The 13,968-nt window shown below is 52.2% G+C and overlaps 1 protein-coding gene across 2 annotated transcripts in view; it reads left to right on the top strand.

Annotated features, from left to right (window-relative positions):
- The window catches only part of USP10 (ubiquitin specific peptidase 10), a 71,408-nt gene extending 69,587 nt beyond the window's left edge, over window positions 1-1,821 (top strand). For both annotated transcript variants that reach the window (XM_044255626.1, XM_044255625.1), the window contains exon 14: window positions 802-1,821. In XM_044255626.1, the coding sequence (XP_044111561.1) occupies window positions 802-989 (188 nt within the window). In that variant the 3' untranslated portion in view covers window positions 990-1,821. The remainder of the gene's footprint in view (window positions 1-801) is intronic.
- Window positions 1,822-13,968: the final 12,147 nt, after the last annotated feature.

Raw genomic sequence — 13,968 nt, 5'->3', positions numbered from 1 at the left:
TTAGATGACAGATTTTTTTTTTTTTAAGTAAATAAGAAGTGGTATTTATTATAGTTATTTTGGCATTATTTGTTAAAAAATAAGAACATTTTTTAAAAGGGAAAGGGTGATGGACTAGCGCCATGTTGGTGGGGCTGCTGCGCTCAGCCCGTGTCACAGCCCTGCTGTCCCTCCTGAGACGTGTGGTCACTCACCATGACGACAGCCCCAGAAAGCCCGGGTTCTCAGCGTTTCCTGTTTTTTCACAAGCATGTTCCTGCATGTCCAGTGCCCCGTCTGTCCATCTGCCGTGACGCAGTCCTCTAACCATTCCTTCTAGCGCGGGTGTTGCCGTGGGTCTGAGGTTGGACGCTGTCCGTAGAGCATCCGGAAGTGGGGTTGGCTGGGTGAAGGGCGTGAGTGTTGTGGGTCTCTGGGTGGCGTTTCTGGAGGCGGGTGGGTGGTGGGGCTGGGGGGTCTTTCGCGCTCTGTCCCCGTGTGCTCTCCTCAGCGATGGACATGGAGTGCTGGGCAGTCCTCACCCGAGGAGCTGGCGTGCGGGACGGCCCCACGGAGCTGGTGTCTCCTGTTTGTGAGGCATGAAACATCCTTAAAATGTCATTAAGATACACACGTGTGACTTTTTCTGGGAATTTTCCGGAGTTTTGATGATGTGACCTAGCTTTGTGTAGTGACATCTCCGTGTCCCGCCTGCCTCGGTGAGGGGCATCGCATGCAGTGGCTCTGTGGGGGGGCTGGTGGGCGCCCTCGGCCGCAGGGGTGCGGCTGTCTCACCGGGTCGCCCGCGGGCCTCTCTTGCAGTGGTCTACCACCACGGCAGCAGCGCGACGGGCGGCCACTACACCACGGACGTCTTCCAGATCGGCCTCAACGGCTGGCTGCGCATCGACGACCAGGCGGTCAAGGTGATCAGCCAGTACCAGGTGGTGAAGCCCACTGCGGAGCGCACAGCCTACCTCCTGTATTACCGCCGCGTGGACCTGCTGTAGCCGCCCGCGCCGTGTGCCCGCCGCCCGCTTGCAGACGCCGACTCCCTCTGACGTCCTCCCTCTCTTCAGTGGCTCTCTAGAGAGACTCTTCTCCTTCGCAGAAATGGGCTAGAATGGAAAGCAGACGCCGCGGGGCTTGTGCGCAACAGTTCACGTTGACGTCTACCTTCCAGATCCAAATCATTTGGTTCAAACAGACAGTCGCTGATTTAAGAAAATACACACAACCCGTGTTTCTGAAATAATGCCGATTCCTGAGTAAGAAGGGGGACTTGCATTGATTCCCAGTCTAATTGCTTAGTAGAATAAATCCTGCACCAGCAACACTTGTAAATTTGTGAAAATGAATTTTATCTTTCCTTAAAAAAATAAATTTTTTAATCCATCACACTTTCCTTCCCACCCTTTAGTTTTTGATAAACGATAAAAATGAGCCAGTTATCAGAGAAGAAATAGTTCTTACTTCAAAAGAAACGTAAATACAAAAAATAAGTTGCTGGTTCCTAACAGGACAAACACGTTGTAATAATCGTGCGGTGAGAGGCTGTTCCGAGCACATCGCAGAGAAGATGTCTGCAGTTCAGATGTTAGTCCGCGTAGATGGGTGATTGTAAACTCTATTGCCATTAAAGATTTCAAATTGCATTCATGCTTCTGTGTACACGTAATGAACAATGGGCAAAATAATGAAGATTGATATTTCCCTAAGTCGCTCTGTTTAATTCCGCTGTCTGCTCCTCTTATTGCTGCGTCTCTAATTGTACACAGTTTAGTGATCTCCAGGAGTACAGAAGTTGTCGCCCATCAATAAAAATCACCAAGTTGGTTTAAAGCTGTGCGTGGTGTTTCTTTGACTGCAGTTGCCTCTTCGTTTCTGGAGTTCGGGGGTGGGGGTGCGAAGACACCCCCAGAATTGCAGTGAGCCCTACGACCAGGTGAACCAAGACTCGGGTTGTGCTCGTTGAATATCTCCAGTGTTAGTGACTCGTGATCTGGGGAAATGGAGTTTTGGATCTTCCGGTAGCAGAAGAGGGGAGGGAGGGAAAGCGGCCCTGTGCTGTTCCTGGCCCCGGCGTGGTCAGCGTCACCAGCGTGGCGGCCTCAGGTTGTGGCCGGACATCGTGCTGCTGGGGTGTCCCAGCAGCAGCTCAGGCGCCCCTCTTGGGTTGTGGAAAGGAGGCCATCCCAGGCAGAAGAGATGGGGAGGCGAGAGGCCACGTGTTGTCAGGCCACCCCTGGTGGCTCGCGTGCCTGTGGTGCCCCCACTTCCAGGCCAGGCGCACAGTTCATGGTAACGTCCTGGGATCCCCAAGAAGCAAGTTGACGTGGTTGGAGCCTTCTCCCCAGGCTCCTCCTCCAGCAGCTGGTGTTCTTAATCCTAGACTTGTGCCACCCGCGTCCAGAGCTTCCTCCTCAAATCACAGTCTTAGCGCTGTCCACTTAGCCCGCTTAGCTGTTGTCGCTCCAATCTGATTTGCTTGGCTGACTTCCAGGTTACAGTTAGATTCTCATTAAAGTAACGTACAGCCCTTAGGAACACATGGTGTGTGGAGTCCAAATTCACTTTGGGGGCAGCAGCCCCCCACAAGCACACGCCCGGCCAAAGACAGAATAAGGCCCTATCGTGGAACACTTCGTTGAGCTCTGGGTTGTGATACTGTGATCCAGGTCAAGGCCAACCTGTCCGGTAGACCCCTGGCCGCTGTAACTCGTGCTGGTCCTTCACCCCTGGCGGGGTCAGCGGCTCTGTAAGTCAGACGGAGTGCCCTTTCAAGAATAAGGCCCTCTGATCTGAGAATGCCTCTTCACAGGAATCCGGAACAGAACAGCAGGCAGAAGAGCGTCCTTGTTGGTGCCCGCTTCCATGTCCCTGAACACAGCCCGTGTGTTCAGATGGGAAAAGACTCCCTTAGGTATCATGGATGGGTTTTTCCGGAATCCTGAGGTTGCTGTTGGAAATAGTCACGGAGGCCAAAATCTGTGGGAAATGACTGAGGTATTGAGAAACTTGGAACTGATCCCAAGTGTCTCTCAAGAGCGGTAGAGATGCGTTCGTCCAGTGGGGCCCTGGGCATCTCGGTCCGTGTCCTGTGTCCGGCAGCTCTCTCTTCGCTCAGGGTTGCTGCGCTGGGTGGGAATCCGGACTTCTTGGCTCAGCCACCTGGTAGCCAGCAAAGGGCTCCTCTGTTACCCTCCGTGTGCGCATGTCATTTTGTTCGGAAGATAAGCTCTGACTTGCTTTGGAAGAGGTGGCGAGTGTAACCCCGTTCCACCTACCTTCTCCGATGGGATGGGTTTGAGACCGAGGTGGTGCTTCCCTGTTCTCTCCCCTCGGATCGGCACACCGAGCTGCAGACAGGAGACGGGACGTCCGCCCAGAATCAAGAGTTCTCATTTTGTCCCTGGAGTGAATAATTGGCCCCTGGATAGAGAACAAGATCATTCTAGCAAATGTGACATTTTCTAGGGTCCCGAGTGAATTGCTGTCCACGTGTTAACCTGCTCTTGAGGTTTTGAACTTGGGGTTCAGCATTTTATGCTGTAGTGTTTACCGTTCTTGTGAGTTTCATAGACTCTTTCCCTGGTGTTAGGTCATTTACACTTAGAACTGGGACCGTTAACCTTGGTGTTGGGGATACAGATTTAGGGATTTTCCCTCATTGGCATAGGATTGGTCTTCATCGGCATCTCTTTAATCCGTGTGAATGCCGGGGGACTGCTGGAAGTGTGTCATGGGAGGCTTTTCTTTGATGTGTGAATGATTACTAACAGGACTTGGACGTTGTCTCACAGGGAGGAACGTAACGAAATGTATCTGGCTGGTATGTTTGCCCAGTAGCCGAGACAGTACCCGCAGTCCCGTGGGCCCCGTTGCCCCGTTGGTAACAGTGCACTTGGCTGAGTGGCTCCTGGAAGCGCTCTGCTTTCGTTTCTCCTCGCCGTTAGTCCCATCCTCGTGGGCTGACTCGTGGGCAAGCCGAACTCCATGATCAGCTTCTGTCTGTCACCATCTTCTGTCTTTCCCTTGCTGGAGATTTCTGTTTATTGCTCTCAGAGACGGCTTGCCCTTGACCAGGCCTACTGGTTAGGAAGCTAAGCTTGCAGTCAGAGTGGGGTGCTTTGGATTCAGCAGATAACCCTGTGGCTTTAGTAAGCACAGCAAACAAACGTGCATTGTCGGACGCATCGATCGTACGGTGTGTTTAGTCCCTCAGGACGGACGGGAGGGCCCAGGCTTTCCTGCTACCCCTCTGGCTCGTTGACTGTCCCCAGTGAAGATCGTGCCCATTTCACCAGTTCCCTGAGGGTCATTTAACGATGTGGCTTTTAAAAGAAGCTAGTGACCGGCAAGACCACCTGTTCACAGACACTCGGCCCCAGACGTTGAGTTTTCCATTTAAAACCTGCTAGGCAGGCATGGCTTTCCTTCAGCAAGCCTTTTCTCTCGCTTCCTGGCGTATTTTGTTTTTTAAATGTTGGTATTCATCTCTGGACTAACCCGTCCCATCTTTAAATATCTTTTGGAGAAAAATTTATTTGCTTGAAAAATGACACTGACCGCAGAGCCTGGCTTCACTCTGTGGGCATGTTTGTTCTGAATTTTGAGGGATAAACGATGAACCAGCACACAAGGTCTCCGTGCCCTGGTGCAAGTCCTTCACCCTCTTGTTTGTGCCCTGCCCCCACGGGAGGGGCACCCCCTGGGGTCACTGTTGAGCCGGAGCTTGGTGGGGGGGACCTTCCTCCAGAGGATTTGTTCCACACGGTTCTCCCCGAGTTGCACACGCATTCTGTTTCTCACACTTGGTTGTGTCTCTTGCCATTCGCTGATTGTAATTGAGGTCATTTGCTAAGCCCCGATTTGCTGCACACAAGAGCATTTTGTCAAGTGATCTTTCCTTGGAAATAAATGTCAAGCACTATTTAAAGCCCCTGTGTGTGCATTAAAGGACGTGTGCTCTGTCCTGCTGGCTATTTGTGTAGTGCTCTCTCCGGTCTCCAGGACTCGCGCCGAGGGATAGTGCCGAAGCTCTTCTCCTTTGTTTATAAACTCGACTTTCTCTGAGATTCTTGTGTAAGGGCTTGCCTGTTGTCTAGTTTATCACTTGCTGGAAAGGTTTCCTGTTTGTTTTCTAACAAGTGAAATATTAGGGTAGCTTTGTTTCTTTATGAAACCAACGAAATGAAAGTGTGCGTTTGAAGAGTTCCCGGACGGGCTTAGGAACGCCCCATGTTGCTCCCGGCACATTTGGGAACCAGAGAAACCTCAACACTGTGGTGTTTTAGTCTTGGCCTTTTTTTTTTTTTTTTTTAAATACAAGGGTTTTTGTTTGTTGTTTTTTGGGGTTTTCATGCACCCCGAAGGTGTCCCGCTGTCCCACCATCTGCATGGTTTTTCCAGTGTGGGGGATCACCCAGGGATTCTGGGATTGGGTCTGGTGGACTGACCTTGGGTTTCTGCCTGTCCTTCAAAGAAAGCAAAGCTCTACACGTATTTTCTGAGAATTTGGAGACTTTATGTGGTTTAAGAAGAAACTATTCCTCTGCTTAAAAAAAACGATTGAAAGCGTCTCGTGTGAGATGCGGGTTCACTCACTCTGTCCTCACTCAGTCGCTGGGCCTCCGCAGCGTCGATCTGATCTGCATGTCTGTCTGCGCAGGGAGCCCTCTGTTGACGGCTGCCTAGGTAGCCCTGACCCTGCCCGGCTGGATGGGCTTCCTTCCAGCAGCACCTCCCCGTCCCGTGCGCCCCGGAGATAAGCGGGTGCCCCCGCTTCCCAGCAGATCCCACCCTCACACCTGAGGCCCGCATGTGAGGCCTCGGAGCAGGTGATGTGGTGACAGGAAATGTGTTCCATTTTCGGGAAGGAGTCAGTGTCATGTTGTCACTTGGCAGTGAGCGACATGTGCTTTCTAGACGCTGTCCCCTTCCCGGTGGCTTCAGATGCACCCTGCCAACCGGGTCACCCCTCCCAGTACAAGAAGTGCAGGCTCAGGTGGAACCGCCACCTGGGCTGCGGATGGGGACCCCTGGGTGCCCGGACTAGGGGGCTGCCGCAGTGTCCTCTGGGGTCGCCCTTGGGTGCTCCTGCTGGCTGCGCCCTCAGCACCTGTCTCCGGCTTCCCCGCCTGCCCTCCCGTCTCAGGCACACGCTTAGGGCTTGGATTCAATGTTTTTAAGATGTGGCAGCTCAGGCTTACTGGGGACCAGGCCTGCTCCTGAGCTCTTTGCGGGCGTTTGGCCCTCTGGTGCCCCGTTGAGGCCGTGTGTATCTCCTCCTGGGGAGTTGGCTCCAGTGGGGCTGGCTTCGGACCTTGCCCTGGGCCCGGCTCCTGGGGGCGTCCCTGTGGCCTGCCCTGCTTTCCTGAGCTCAGCCCTCCAGAGCGGACTGGAGCGGCAGAGGCCTGTGGATGTGGCCACAGAATGGAAGGGAACACGTGCACGAGCTCCCCATGCTTGTGGCATTAAAACAAAAGCCGCAGAGTAGCAGTGATAGAGACGGTTGCTGAGGCCGCACAGCCTGCTTTCCAAACTACCCCCCCCAGCACTAACCCGTTGTGTGACTTTGGGGAGCTGGCCCAGGATCTGGTCTGAAACGGCCACGGGTAGCCCTGTCACATCAGGTTAATAGACGTGCTCTCCCAGCAAGGCCCCGGGGCTCCGCGAGCCACAGACACTGGCGGCCCTCCTGCTGTCACCGCAGGGCTTGCGGCTGGGGCCTCGTTGCTCCCAGCTCATGTTTGAACCTGCGTCCGGCTTTGACTCTGCTTCCTCGGTCCCCTCATTTGAATTCTGCCATCTCGTCCGTTCTGGGTGCTTCTGTTCAACCTGGACAGCTGGGCGGGGTCTCCTGCCCAGTCGCGGCCCACCAGGGTGGAGAGATGTTGCGGACGGCCTTGGGGAGGTCACCCTCAGCAGCTCTGCAGGGACGGTGCCGTTCCCACTGCCTGTCTTCGGGTCAGAGCCAGAGTCAAGGGCCGGCTCTACACATGCCTTGTGTTTGTGTTTTTGTGTGTGTATTTTCTTTAAATGCCTCCTCTTCTTTATAGCTTTAATGGGACTTCAAAAGGCAACAGCTCAAAGTCACTAGAGCACATGAAAAATAAACCAAAGATGAGTCCAACTGAAGACTTAAAGCGACTGAAGATTTGTTTTCAAATAAAGATCTTCAACTCGGGGCTTACAAGAAGAAGACAGCACGCATTTCTTTCTATAAACACAGCACTTTACAACGTGCTTTATTTCTGTTTTGGGACCAGTTAAGGGCACAGAGGGGTGGTCAGGCTGTGGGAAGGGAGAGGGGATGCAGGAGAGGAGGGAGGACAATCAAGGAGGCCGGGGGGGCCCGGGCCCGGGGGCGCCTTGGGGAGGCCTGACCCCCCCCGGGGGACGGCGTGGACTGTGGCTGCAGGTCCCAGTGCTGGGCTGTGGTGCTCGCCGTCCGCCGCTCCAGCGGCTTCCTTAACCCTAAGCCCCTAATCTCTGCAGGGACGAGCCTCACCGTGATTTCTCCTGGAAACAGACCTCACTCGAATTCTCAAAGTCTCAGTGTCTGAAGAACGGCTTGCGTTTTAGAAGTTGATTTTAAAAATCTGGAGGTGTCCTCCTTGGCCCGCAGGCATGCTCCTTGTTCACCAGCAAGTGGTTGCCTGATTTCTCGTGGAGCATGGATTCGTCTCTGTTCGCAGTGCCCGAAAGAACCACGTAGCCTCTGACTCCTGAGTGTTCTCCGCCCACAACGAAACCTTTCTCAGTGTGTTGGTGTCCGTCCTCACGGTGACTGCATGTAACAGGAATCAAAGGGAAAATAAAATTCACTGAAAAAAAAAAATTAGATCCATGGGGTGGACGGCGCCTTCAGTCAGAGCCTCAGTGCCCTCTCCCTGGAGCAGTGGCCCCAGCAGGACCTGCCTGTGGGGTCTGGCAGGCCCGTCGCCGGCCCACTCTTGCCCGGACCGGATGGGATTAAGGCCCGGCTCGGAGCTGGAGCTGCAGGCCGGCTCTCTCTGAGGGGACCTCCCGGCCCACGGAGCAGATGACCCACACTGGGTCTTTCAACACCCCGCTGCCCGGTGCAGACACCCCCGAGCAGGTTTGTGGCTGGTGGAGCAGGAATTGGGGGGGCCAGGCCCCCCTTTCACGGAAATGATGAGCTCTTCTAAGCGATGGTGCCAGAGAGCAATAAAATCGTGGGGTGGGGGGGGAGCGTCAACCCCAGACGCCTCTGTGCTTTGTTGCGACGGCGGTGGTTTGGAAAATACCGAGAAGCAGAACCAAGCGGCTGCCGTGAGTCTGCGTGTTCATATGGTTCGTGTTTGCCTTGGAATACCCGAAAACCCAGCCCTTCAATTTCACTTGAGTCAAAGCGATACATTGAAATGTCCTGTCCTACTTAAGTGGGGGCGACTGCCAGGCTGTGCTGGGGCTGGGGGGGCTCCCATGCAGCAGAGCATACCGCCTGCAGACATGCCGCTCCGTGGCCTCTTGCCTGTTCACACACTGATGGGAGCCTCTCCAGCTGCTCGCGCCCCCCGGGGCGCTGGGTCTCTCATGCTCGGCACTACGGGCCCGTGGGCCGCTCCTTCTCTGGGGCCGGGCCGTCCTGTGGATCGTAGGGGCTAGGCGGCGTCTGGCCTCCACCCCCTCCCTCTGTGACACCCCACACGTCTCCCTACACGGCCCCAGTGACCCCCGGTCGAGGACGGCTGCTGGAGACCGCTTTGACGGTTTGGGACTTCCTGTGAATTCCGTCCCAGAGAGCGCCCTCTTCCTGCCGCCTTTCGCCGGATGGGACTTCTCTGCAATGAGCCCCGCGGTGGTGGGCTCCGGCCGCTCGCCCCTCATCCCGGCCAAGGAGCATCCCCCGGCGGACGGACCGCGTGCATCCGTGCGCGTGTTGCTGCCTAAGACTCTGCGGAGGCTGCTGCTTGTCTTTGGCACGCGGGTGTGCTTGTGTCTCCGGGTGCACACTCGGGAGGGGAGTGCGGGCCCCCGCGGTAGGCCCAGGCTGAGCCTCGTGCACACCGCCACGCTGTTTTCCGAAGTAGTTGCGCCAGTTTCCGCTCCTCCCGGCCGTGGGAGAGGATGCCAGTCGTGGGGCTCTGGTCACGATTGTAAATGCACCACGGGCTCAGCGCCACCCTTTGGATGGGCTCACGAAAAAGACACCATGTGTTGAAATTCACAGTAGGAGGATTGACGCTCCCCGGAATGTATCGGGAGGGGGCCGGTTTAATCACGCCGTATCCACTCCCGAGTTATTCTCGAAGGGGTCAAGTCTCAGAGTTCAGAGCAGCAGAAACCCCTTTGCTTCCTGTTGACCGTTCATTGAAGGCGCGCTGAGTAGTCCGGTGCCAGGTAACCGGGGGACGCTGTCTTCATACACATCTTTCTGACTCTTGGGAGGCCGGGGGCAGGGCTCGTCCTGTTGGAAAACAGGGAAAATGGAGCTTAGCTGGCGGTACTCCACGGGGCCCCGCGTTGGGTCCCTCGTGGCGTAGCTTGTCTCTCGGCTTTGCTCCCGCCCCGATGTCCCAGCCTCAGTGGGGTGAGCGGAGAGAGGGGTCCGCGTGCTGTGCATGAAGCTTGCACTAGTGACGAGGCCGCCTCACCGCCCCGCTGCCCACCGGGGGAGCAGCCCCGCCTGTCTCCCGTGCCTGCAGCTTTCCCGGAGGGGCCCACGCGGGTGCTCAGCTGCACCCCGCCTTTCCGAGCCGCGCTCGCACCCTCAAGTTCAGTCCCCAGAGCCCAGGGCTAAACCCTGAAAGCAGATCCCCTCATCGGAAAGGATCACTGGCGCTTGTCTTTGTAGGTTGCTTTGAAAAATCTACCTGTGTGTGTATCCCCAGTTTTCTACAATGGATGTGTTTTTACTTTCTAAGTTTATTTATTTATTTTTTAAGATTTTATTTATTTATTTGAGAGAGAGAGAGAGAGCATGCACATGAGCAGGGGAAGGGAGAGGGAGAGGAAGAAGCTGGCTTCCCGCTGAGCAAGGAGCCTGACATGGGACTCGATCCCAGAACCCTGGGATCGTGACCTGAGCGGAAGGCAGATGCTTAACCGACTGAGCCACCCAGGTGCTCCTTCTTTCTAAGTTTTCTTTTTCTTTTTTTTTTGGTTAAGATTTTGTTTATTTATTTAACAGAGAGATCACAAGTAGGCAGAGAGACAGGCAGAGAGAGCGGGGGGTGGGGGAAGCAGGCTCCCTGCTGAGCAGAGAGCCCGATGCGGGGCTCGATCCCAGGACCCTGAGACCATGACCTGAGCTGAAGGCAGAGGCTTAACCCACTGAGCCACCCAGGCGCCCCTTCTTTCTAAGTTTAAAATACTTGGTCCTTCTGTGCCTCTGAGCTTGAGTTTCCAACCCAGAACTGTGGCTGGAGCCACTCCTGTCCTCCTCTGCCTGAAGACCAAGGGTCCTGGTTCCCCAAGACCTACAGTTTGGTTTCGTTGCAACCCAAGTGGCTTATTTTGATTCCAGTAATTGGGGAGCACATCTGCCAAGTCTCCACCCTCTTGGAATTCAAGCCCTGGTTTGAGAAGGACCATGGGATTCACTGTGTGTGTCCGAATTGCAAGTGTCTAATTGCACGTTTCGAACACGGGCGGTGTGAGCCTCCCGGGCATCGTGTGCCATTCCATGGGGACGAGCTCAGCACAAACAAAGGCCAAAGTTTAGGATTAAATCCTCCTTCAATTCCTTACTCGTTTCTAGCCTCTGTGGGGAGTATGCCTGGGAAACATATCTTTGGGGTTTCATCAAACTCTTGGAAAATAATCTGAAAAATTTTCCAAACCCTGGATGGTTCCAGCCTGAATCCTAACTGATACTTATAACTATGCCTGTGGGGACTTTGCCAGCCTGTTCTTAGTACTGTAATGAGGAGGCATCTGTGTCACGGATTTGCTCTGGTGCAGGTGAGGTCTGGGGGTCATGCTGCCCTGGCCAGTCTCTCCACCTTCACGAACCTGCATTCATCCCCTGCCAGATACTTGCCCCGAGTCCACTATTAACCAGAATCAGATCTCGGGTCAGTTTCACGTGTATTTATTCATTCTTCAAACCATTATTGAGCACCAACTCCGCGCCCAGTTTGGTCTGTAGTTGCGGGGAGGTCAGAGGCGAAAGGAGGAGAGAACTGGGGACAACTTTGAGTCTTGATCATTTTGATGAGTTCACAGTAGGCTGCAGGACGCTGGGCCCGGGGGAGTGGGAGGGGCGCGGCGTGAGTACTCAGGTCACAGGCCAAGAGCTGGGGGTGGGAGAACCCAGGGGAAGGCCAACTGGGCAGGGTGAGCTCAGTCTTACTCTTTCTCCAGATTATTTTCTGTCTTCCGGGTCCTCTGCTTTCCGCCTGTTTGAGCTTGCCTCTGTCTGGAAAAGGTGTGCTGGAATTCTGTTGGGAAGTGTGTCAAGACCTGGAGATCAATTTGGGGAGAATTTGCAACTTAATTACATTGAGTCTTCCTGCCGTAGTCTGTACACACAGTAGTCTCACTTTATTTGGGTCTTCTTCTGATTTCTTTCATTGGCGCTTTGATGAAACCTACAAGTCATGGACAAGTTTAGTTAGATTTATACTACCTAAGATTTATGCTACCTAAGATTTATGCTACCTAAGATTTATGCTACCTAAGATTTATGCTACCTAAGATTTATGCTACCTAAGATTTATACTACCTAAGATTTATACTACCTAAGTATTTTGGGGGAGCAATTGTAAAGGGTATTATTTTCAGGATTTCTGCTATTAATTGTCTATTGCTAGTGTATAGAAATATGGTAGAATTTTGTATGTTGACCTTGTATCTTGTGACCTTGCTAATAAGCTCATTATTTCTATCATTTTTTTTCATAGGTTAAAGTTCTCTACATAGACAATGATGTATGCAAAAGGGGGTAGTTCTGTTTCCTCTTTTCTAATCTGTACCCTAGTGATTTCCTTTTCTTGCAATATGTCACTCGTTCCAGTTAAATGTCAAAGGAATATGGTAAGAATATATATACTTGGTTTGTTTCCAATCTTAAGGGAGGTCATTTGGCCTTTCTCCATCAGTTCTAACGCTAGGTGAAGAGTTTTTGTAGATGCCCATTGTCAGATTACTTCTCTCGCAGTATTCTGAGCGTTTTTATCATGAATGGTTATTAATTTTGTCATTTTGTTTTTCTGCACCAATGTTGATATGATCGTGTGGGTTTTTTTTTTCCTTAGTCTGTTCATATGATGGAGTATGCTGATTGATTAAATGCTTTTTAAAAAATGAAGTTTAGGGATGCCTGGGTGGCTCAGTTGGTTGGGCAGCTGCCTTCGGCTCGGGTCATGATCCCAGCGTCCTGGGATCGAGTCCCACATCGGGCTCCTTGCTCGGCGGGGAGCCTGCTTCTCCCTCTGCCTCTGCCTGCCACTCTGTCTGCCTGTGTTCTCTCTCTCTCTGACAAATAAATAAAATCTTTAAATAAATAAATAAATAAAGATTTAAAAAAAAAAAATGAAGTTTAAATTCTTCACCAGCCATGCATTCCTAGGATAAACACCATTTGGTCATGGTCATATTTTTTATATGTTGCTGGATTCAATTTACTAATATCTGTTGGCGATTTTTGTGTCTACGTTCCTGGTCTGTGCACAGTTCTTGTACTGTCTTCATATGGTTTGGGTATCAGGATAACACCGGTCTCCTAAGATGTATCAACAAGGGCTCCTTCCTTTGTTATTTTCTGCAAGATTCTCTGTAGGGTTGCCGTTGTTTCTTCTTGGAACATTTGGTAGAATTCACCAGTAAAACCATCTGGGCCTGAAGACTTCTTGTCTGGAAGGTGGTTTTTAAAATTTTTATTTTTTATTTTTCAACATGGGACGTGAGCTCATGACCCTGAGATCCAGACGGGAGCTGAGATCAAGGGTCGGGAAGCCCGACCGACTGAACCACCCCAGTGCCTCTGGAAGGTTTTTCATGACAAGTTAAATTTCTTCCATACATAGAGGACTCTTGGATGGTCTGTCGTTCTGGTCATCTGTGGTTTTTCAGGAAACTTTCTCATTCGTCTGTGTTGTTGAGTTTATACATGTAGAGGTGCTTAAAACTATTATTTCATTGGCCTTTTAGTGTCTGTGGGTCTGGTGATAGCTTCTTTTTATTCTGGATGTTGATTTTGTGTGTCTTCCCCTCTCCTCTCTCTCTCTCTCTCTTTTGGTCAGTCATGCTAGAGGTCTGTCAAATTTTATTGGTCTTTTTGACGTAGCAGTTTCTGGTTTCATTGCTTTCCTCCCTTTTTTTGTTTTCCATGTCATCGATTCTTGCCTTTCATCTTTATTATTTCCTTCCTTCGGCTTGCTAACAGAGTGTGACTCACCCAGGGAGCGAATGCACTTGGGTCAAGCACGCACAGCCGGGAATCTCTGGTTCTAATATGAATAGTAAACGCCGTCACTCCTTAAACACGTATTTGCACCCCGACCCTTGTGCACTCACCAGTTACACAACTGGTGGGTCAGGCTTCCTGTCCTCTCTTGCAGGCAAGAGGAGGGAGGCCCAGAGAAGGGCAGTGACTTTCACTGGGACACACAGCAAGGAAATGCTATGGCAGAGACTCAAACACAGTCCCTTTTCTATGGTGCCTCTTAGCCAGGATAAATTAAAAAAAAAAAAAAAGAAAGAAAATTCGAATTCTTCCAGGTAAACGCAGCAGGCTAACTTCCCTTCTGTTGATGTACTTCCAGGATCTTCTCTCTCAGATGACTTTAATTTATGGGTGGGAAATGTTAGTAAAGAAGGGTTAACCTTGGAAAGTTCATACACGTACAGCATTCCGTTTTGATGAAGAATTCTGGGAAGCTGGAGACGTGTCCGTGTAGCGGGCTGCCGTTTCCCCACCAGAGTTGGCTCTTTCTCCAGGTGGAGCAAGTCTGCATCACTCACGGGGACTTTCTAACCTTCCCTTCCACTGACCCATCCCAGTCTCGGTCAGCGGCA

Source organism: Neovison vison, chromosome 7 (assembly GCF_020171115.1).
Source record: "Neovison vison isolate M4711 chromosome 7, ASM_NN_V1, whole genome shotgun sequence".
Taxonomy (NCBI): domain Eukaryota; kingdom Metazoa; phylum Chordata; class Mammalia; order Carnivora; family Mustelidae; genus Neogale; species Neogale vison.
The sequence above is the reverse complement of the archived record's forward strand: the minus strand, read 5'-3'. Positions and strand labels throughout refer to the sequence as shown.